This window comes from Limulus polyphemus, unplaced genomic scaffold, assembly GCF_000517525.1.
Source record: "Limulus polyphemus unplaced genomic scaffold, Limulus_polyphemus-2.1.2 Scaffold1190, whole genome shotgun sequence".
Taxonomy (NCBI): domain Eukaryota; kingdom Metazoa; phylum Arthropoda; class Merostomata; order Xiphosura; family Limulidae; genus Limulus; species Limulus polyphemus.
Genome location: NW_013666800.1, coordinates 13,873 through 22,283, shown reverse-complemented (window position 1 = coordinate 22,283; position 8,411 = coordinate 13,873). Strand labels below are relative to the sequence as shown.

Genomic DNA, 8,411 nt, shown 5'->3' with positions numbered 1-8,411 from the left:
GTATTATTATCTACACCAACTTACTTGTGTGTGTATTATTATTATCTACACCAACTTACTTGTGTGTGTATTATTATTATCTACACCAACTTACTTGTGTGTGTATTATTATTATCTACACCAACTTACTTGTGTGTGTATTATTATTATCTACACCAACTTACTTGTGTGTGTATTATTATTATCTACACCAACTTACTTGTGTGTGTATTATTATTATCTACACCAACTTACTTGTGTGTGTATTATTATTATCTACACCAACTTACTTGTGTGTGTATTATTATTATTATCTACACCAACTTACTTGTGTTTATTATCATTATCATCCATGTCATATTTCTTGTGTGTGTGTGTGTATTATTATTATCTATGCCAACTTGCCTGTGTTTATTAACATCCATGTCATATTTTTTGTGTGTGTGTATTATTATTATTATGATGTCAACTTACCTGTGTTTATTATTGTTATCACCCTTGTCATGTTTTCACTTGAAAAATTAAACAACTTTCGTCTTCCCCACTGTCAATATTCCTTGTCCTTCTACCAGGCCGGCAGATAGTGATGACAGGCCTGCTCTCCATACCCTTGTGGCTTGCTGCTGCTTTTCTGCTCTATTGGCCTTCTGATGCTGACCCTAAGAGTATTCCTCACCCCATAGGTTGGTCTGGATCCAAGGATGAGACAAAGGACCCCTCAACCTCCAACTTTTGGAAGCATGTAGACTTGAAGTCTCAGGAAATACCAGAAACGGTGACAAAAAGAAGTGCTAGCATAAAGGTTAAAGAAAGTGTCTTGTCTGTTGATGTAAGTTAACTTCATGATTGTTCATTACATTGTAGTATACATTACGCTGAATATTTTCTTTGTCGTAATGGTCAAGTTGTCCTTAAAACTATACCAGTATTCATAATGAATGGTATATAAATTAGAATTCTTGAAAATTACCTCCTGCCATTTCAAGCACACATACAGGAGGTACAGAGAGAATTGGTGAATTTTTCAAAACTGCACAGTAAATTATTCCAACTCAAAGTGCTACATATTTTTCTCAAGCCTGTACAGTAAATTGTTTACTGTTTGTTTTATGTATAGGTAATAAAGGTAATTAAGTTGTTTACTGTTGGTTTTATGTATAGGCAATAAAGGTAGTTAAATTGTTTAGTGTTTGTTGTATGTATAGGCAATAAAGGTAGTTAAATTGTTTAGTGTTTGTTGTATGTATAGGCAATAAAGGTAGTTAAATTGTTTAGTGTTTGCATTATATACAGGTAGTAAAGGTAATTAGTTGGTTTAGTGTTTGCATTATGTACAGGTAGTAAAGGTAATTAGTTGGTATAGTGTTTGCATTATATACAGGTAGTAAAGGTAATTAGTTGGTTTAGTGTTTGCATTATGTACAGGTAGTAAAGGTAATTAGTTGGTTTAGTGTTTGCATTATGTACAGGTAGTAAAGGTAATTAGTTGGTTTAGTGTTTGCATTACGTACAGGTAGTAAAGGTAATTAGCTGGTTTAGTGTTTGCATTATGTACAGGTAGTAAAGGTAATTAGTTGGTATAGTGTTTTTTTTAAGTATAAGTAATAAAAGTTATTAAATTGCATAAGAGAGAGCTATTACAATAGTGAAATGTTTGCTGAAATAAAATGTATTATTATCTGGGGGTTATAGGTTGTTTTTCTAAGTATGCACTACAAACTCTGAAAAATAAAAAATGCAATATTTATAGTATTTTTGTTTAAATATTTTAGGTGTTTGTAACCAATAAAGTCAGAGATTTGCTGTTAATTTGTTAGATAAATAGTTTAGAAAAATGTATTTAAAAAACTGATGAGATTGTATGGATCCAACCAGTAACTCTAGGGTTAAATAAAACATCTACACTTTTTTAGGTCTCTATTTTTTATTTTAATCATCCAGAATGTTCAAGTTTTTTATCGCGAAGCTCAATCTGAAGGGGAGTCCAGTGCCCATATCTCTATACTCCTTCTTCATGGAGCTGCATTTTCTTCAGAAACGTGGCTACACCTGGGCACCATACAAATTTTGGCTGCAATGGGCTACCGTACTGTTGCTATAGATGTACCTGGTATGTGTGTTAGTTTTAGAACACTAGGGGTCAAATTGTGTAGCGTTTCATTTCCACTGTACTTTCTTCTCAGATTGATAGGATAAATATTATATTTTGTTCTTTGCTAATGAGCAGTACAACATCAAAGGTACTCTACCATAAACATGAAGATAAAAGCACAAGTTTTACACATTTTTAAATAGTTTTTATGGTTTTTAAAGAAAACAGTTGCAGATTTGAATTCACTTTCACACTCGTAAGTACACATAATTTCAGAACAGTTACCCAAATGTCAGATACCTTGATGGACTGTCATTTTTACTACTAATAAATTTTGTATTGTAAAAATTAAAATCACTAGAAAAGTGGTTTAAAGAGGAACTAAATAAAGGTGCATCTTTACACTCTGATCAGCCTGTAAACAAATAGAAGTAACTTTACACACCAATCAGCCTGTAAACAAATAGAAGTAACTTTACACACCAATCAGCCTGTAAACAAATAGAAGTAACTTTACACACCAATCAGCCTGTAAACAAATAGAAGTAACTTTACACACCAATTAGCCTGTACAGAAATAAAGATGCAACCCTACACTGTGCTAAGCTGGTAGATAAATAATGTAACTTTACACATTCCGATCAGCCTGTAAACAAATAAAGATGTTATTTTACACATTCTGATTAGTCTGTAAACTAGTAATATCTTGTATACTCTGCTTACAATTTAAAAACTTTCACATATTCCAATTATATAATGATTTTTGATTTCCAAAAATTTAATTAACTTTGTTAGTTTCAGCTTTTACTACAGATTCAACTTCTAAACCATATACATTTCTATAAGTTATGAATAAATGTTGTGGCACACAGTAAAGAAATATTTCCTTTAAGTTGTGCTTATCTTACCAGCATTTACTTCTTAGGCATGTTATATTATTATACCTAATCATCATTTCATTCGTCTCCTGGAATTTCAATCATATAAAGATTTGTTTTGATAATACTTAAGCTAATTTTTAATCTAAAATAAATTTTATGGACTTTAAAGTATTATGAGTAATTTTTCCTTTGTTTTGTAATGCTCTGTTTCTCACATTTTTAAGTTGTTTTTTGATGACCCGTTTGGATGTGCCTGACCTTCCGAGAAGGCAACAGTCAGTGAAGAGGGATTAATTATTACTCTGGTTTGCAGATTTGCTTTATAAAACATTTGAATCAATGTGTATGATTTGTTATATTTTAAATAATATTGGTATTCTATCAACTATTCCAGTTTTATACGTGTTTAATATTGGTATTTATATGCTTGACATTTGGTATAGATTACTTTCAGTACTTATATTCATATAGTTCATTTCTTGCAGGTTATGGTAAATCTTCATTGGCAGACATATCTGATCATGGTGAATTCCTCAACCATGTCATCAAAGCCTTGGACTTGAAACGACCTGTGGTGGTCAGTCCCAGTATGAGTGGTACATATGCACTTCCGTATTTGTTAAAACACTCTGAGGAAATGGGTGGCTACATTCCAGTTGCCCCTGTAGGAACAGGTATACTTGAAAGGCAGTCTTGTGCCAGTAGTCAGACAGAGGAGGATCAATTGGCTAGTGTTTGTGAAAGCTTGAGAAAGTTCCTGAAACCTCCACTTCCCAACTTAAGTTGTATTAAGGTAAGTGAAGCAATACACTAGAAAGTGTAACTACACCTGTAGATTTGTTTCACATACTAGGAGTTAGGTGGCTGATACAGAACAGTTACTGGACTAACCATAAACTTAGAGTTGGTGAACAGACTAGGAGTTAGGTGGCTGATACAGAACAGTTGCTGGACTAACCATAAACTTGCACAGTTGGTGAACAGACTAGGAGTTAGATGGTGATACAGAACAGTTGTTGAACAGACTAGGAGTTAAATGGATGATACAGAACAGTTGCTGGACCAACCATAGACTTGCACAGTTGTTGAACAGGCTAGGAGTTAGATGGTTGATACAGAACAGTTGCTAGACCAACTGTAAACTTACACAGTTGTTGAACAGACTAGGAGTTAAATGGATGATACAGAACAGTTGCTGGACCAACCATAGACTTGCACAGTTGTTGAACAGACTAGGAGTTAGATGGTGATACAGAACAGTTGTTGAACTGTCTTATTTTACTCAGTGCAGTTGTTTTGTGAATGTGCTTCCATGGGAGACAAGGCCTACTCCTATAATTTCCAGTTAATGATATAAAAAACAAATTAATTAACAATAACATACGAGTTGATCATTATTATTGTTTATAGACATATACTTAGTAAGTCAGAACAGTAAAATGTTGGTATAAATAATGTGGCATACATATGCCATTCATAACTTTGAGCTGCATGGCTCTGTTGTGAAACCCCATCTTCATAAGCTGTAAACACTACAGTTTTATGTCATGTGGCTTGTCACCCTAATTCAGTTGGAGCATTTCTTTTCCTTAAGGTGTCCAGCCTCTGGATATAAGCACACAAACATAGTGGTCAGCTCTTTGGACATGCAGAATTGTTTTCTCTCTCTCTTTGACAATCTCACAAGAGTATTGGGGAAAAGTAATTTTCTTACAAGTCTACTTTAGTATAATTTATAATTGATAGATATTTTTTCCATCTTAGTTATTAGAGAGAGTTATCTTTTTGGGGGAAAAGTTGTGTTTTGATTAATATAACTATCCAAGGCTGAAAGAAATATTGTAGCCAATTGTTAAAAGTTTCTTTTGGATTGTTTGAAGTTACTGTAAAAATATGCATAAAATCTGAAAGGAGAGCAAAGCTGAATAAAAATACTATTAATGGGAATTCTTGCAAGAAATGGTCATTCCAATCTCATTGATCAAGCAAATCAGTTTGTAGGGACTGAACTTCTGTGCTTTCCCCTTTTAGTTATTTTATTTGTTAATTTTTTTAATTGCTTGCTTTTAAATGCAGAGAAACAAGCAGAAAGTATTTATCCAATTTCGGCAGTGTATCTTTTAATTAAATAGACTAAAATAATGACAGAAAAGCTTGGATGATATTCTGATCCCAGTCTTATCTTGATTTAGAATCTCTGGGATTTATCAACACCTAATAAAAATCTAGGTATGTTGGATTTGGATGGAAATGGTTTAAGTTGAAAGTAGAAATTGCATTACACAAACCATTTTTAGAAGATAACAACACAAGCTATGAATTATATAGTTGTATGTAAATGTGAAGTAATATGTTTTGAATTTCTGAAGTTACATTGATGAAAGTTCTTTGTGATTGTAACAAAGGAATATTGATAAATAAACGTACAATTAGAACTGTAGGTTGATAATGATAATTGACCATTGCATCTAGCGACCACATTTGTAAGAATACACTTGAAATTATAAGCAAATTATACCCCCAAAGACTTCACCATCAATGTGGCACCTAGTAACTGTTCCTCCCCACTTCAGCATTAGCCTGGTTCTTAATTACTCCCTAATATATCCAGTCACCTCTGACACAATTTTAATATTGAACTGAAAGGTATTGTGAAAGTAAATTGTTTAAGAGATGAAGATTGTTACAATAACAGTAGGCTTTCAACTTTACTAATATTGATGAACAAGATTGTTACAATAACAGTAGGCTTTCAACTTTACTGACCTTGATGAACAAGATTGTTACAATAGCAGTAGGCTTTCAACTTTACTGATCTTGATGAACAAGATTGTTACAATAGCAGTAGACTTTCAACTTTACTGATCTTGATGAACAAGATTGTTACAATAGCAGTGGGCTTTCAACTTGATATTGATGAACAAGATTGTTACAATAACAGTGGGCTTTCAACTTTACTAATATTGATGAACAAGATTGTTACAATAACAGTAGGCTTTCAACTTTACTGATCTTGATGAACAAGATTGTTACAATAGCAGTAGGCTTTCAACTTTACTGATCTTGATGAACAAGATTGTTACAATAGCAGTAGGCTTTCAACTTTACTGATCTTGATGAACAAGATTGTTACAATAGCAGTAGGCTTTCAACTTTACTGACCTTGATGAACAAGATTGTTACAATAGCAGTAGGCTTTCAACTTTACTGATCTTGATGAACAAGATTGTTACAATAGCAGTAGGCTTTCAACTTTACTGATCTTGATGAACAAGATTGTTACAAAGCAGTAGGCTTTTAACTTTACTGATCTTGATGAACATTGAAACACAAACATCTAAAATATGCATTAAGCCTTATAATGAGTGGTATGGTGCTTCTTACATAAATATAATAACTTAAGCCTTGTTTTGAGTACAGTGGTTTTTACATTTGCTCTTTTCAGTTTGTAAGACTAACTTGAGAAGTCACGTGATAGCAATAGCCGAGTGTTTTCATTGCATAAGGTCTTTATATATATATAGTTGCAAGCACCGTTACCTTCATACAACCCTTCTTTAGCAATTAGTTAAAAACAAACTTGTCTGTTTAAGAAATGTATGTCATGGCATACCCAGGAAGGAAAGTTATTTGCATTCCATGTTTGTAGACTTCCTAAGGAAGTTACAGCAGAGATTCGACTTTCTGTTTATTAGACCTATAAGGACTTTTGAAATAGCTACATTCAAGATTTAAAGCCATTTTTAATTTTCTGAGTTTGTAGTAGAAGAAATTACAGTTTAATATAATTCAATTTCCAGACTCCAACTCTAGTGGTGTTTGGAGAGTATGATCGTGGGAAGCACTCGGCATTGTTGTGCTTGTTGCCAAGAAGCCAAGCAGCAGAGATTCCTGAAGGACGGCACCCAGCTTACCTGGATAACCCAAAACTGTGGCATAAACTGCTATACAACTTTCTTGGCCATGCTGCGCAGCTGGCAGCTAAGAGCCAATAAATAACCGTTTCTGTTGTTGAGACTAATGTTTCTTGTTACTCTTAATGTACTGCACTTGACAGCTTGGTTTTATTGCACCTTAACAAGTATGCTTAAGATGATAGCAGCTTTAAGCTACTAAAATCAATATCATATTGATATAAATTATTTTCAGGTGCACTGTCTAATTTCTTTAAGTAAATCTCTCTATATTTTAACCGAACAGAAAAATAAACATAATCAAATGTTAAAGTATTAAAATATTTGGTGCATATTCAATATCCATATGTTATTATTATATTTGCTTTGATTTTCTTATATTTTCATTTGTGGTTTGAAAAACGAGATGCAATCTTGCACAATGTACGTAAATAAGAGTAAGGTGGGTGTAAACATTTGATAGAAATAAGAAAAGTTTTAGATTCAGCTAAGTTCTTGAAGATATGAAGCATTTCTGTTTTATCATAATTCACTTATATTTTACTGCTTTGCTTAACTACTTGCTCCTCATAAAGGCTTCAAAATATCAGATGGAATTTGTGTCTGCCATGAATAACATTGACTACAGAACTATGTAATACTTGAGATTCTGGTGAAGTGAGAATACAACATTACTTTCATGAATATAATATCTGTTGTGTTACTTTGCTGGTGCCAAACAAATGGTACGTATTATATGTATATAAAGTTTTGTATCAAGTAAAGCTTATGAATTTTTTTTATTTGTCCAAGCTTTAAGGATACTGTCTAAAAGATCCTTTGACTTAGCTAACAAAAATTATTTGTTGACAAGAAACAGTTTTATCCTTCAGCAACTTGTCAATACAAGCTGTTGTTGTTGCAAGTTAAAGATATGTGAACAACATGTTGTTTTGTAACTTCTGGCAAGTCATGATTTATTTCTTCAACACCACTTGATCCTTTGTTTAATAGATGATGTTCCATAGGACCTTGAAAGTGCCTTTACACAAATGTGTTTTTGGGATAATTGATGAGTTGTAATCCTTTGAGTTAAAAGAAAATAAAAAGCATTTATGGTGATTAAACATGTGCAAAATCTCCTCTATTTGTATAATTAAGTATAGTGTTTAAAATTATTATTATAATTGTAAAGATGAGGAAAGCTTCTCTAGAAGAAGCTGGCCCAACACACTGATTTCAAAAATTACCTACACCAGTCACTACTGGTTGGGTCTACATACTGGGTCATTCTCTGTGTAATATTGATGGTAGTTATGTGTCAATTTTGTTGTATGGTGAATATATTATTTAAGATCTTGTAACCAACAAAATCATAAATAATTTGTTGCATGAATAATTTAGGAGAGTGTCCACACGGTCATAATCCATAACTCTGGAGTAAATATACTAAAAGTATAAATTATAAGCATATATTGTAAGAGGGGTTAAAAGAAAAATCAGCGTTTTTTGTACATGCGGCAATACTTCACTCCACAGTAATGAGACACAAGTTGGTCTTCGTTA

The 8,411-nt window shown here is 32.7% G+C and overlaps 1 protein-coding gene across 3 annotated transcripts in view; it reads left to right on the top strand.

Moving 5' to 3' along the window:
• The window catches only part of LOC106462529 (protein ABHD14B-like), a 12,512-nt gene extending 4,540 nt beyond the window's left edge, over positions 1 to 7,972 (top strand). For 2 of the 3 annotated variants that reach the window (XM_013922462.2, XM_013922461.2), the window contains exons 2-5: positions 552 to 808; positions 1,921 to 2,089; positions 3,438 to 3,745; positions 6,753 to 7,972. In XM_013922462.2, coding sequence (XP_013777916.1) covers positions 566 to 808; positions 1,921 to 2,089; positions 3,438 to 3,745; positions 6,753 to 6,947 — 915 coding nt within the window. In that variant the 5' untranslated portion in view covers positions 552 to 565 and the 3' untranslated portion in view covers positions 6,948 to 7,972. The remainder of the gene's footprint in view (positions 1 to 551; positions 809 to 1,920; positions 2,090 to 3,437; positions 3,746 to 6,752) is intronic. The other variant, XM_013922463.2, reaches the window with a different exon arrangement.
• The last annotated feature ends 439 nt before the right edge of the window (positions 7,973 to 8,411 follow it).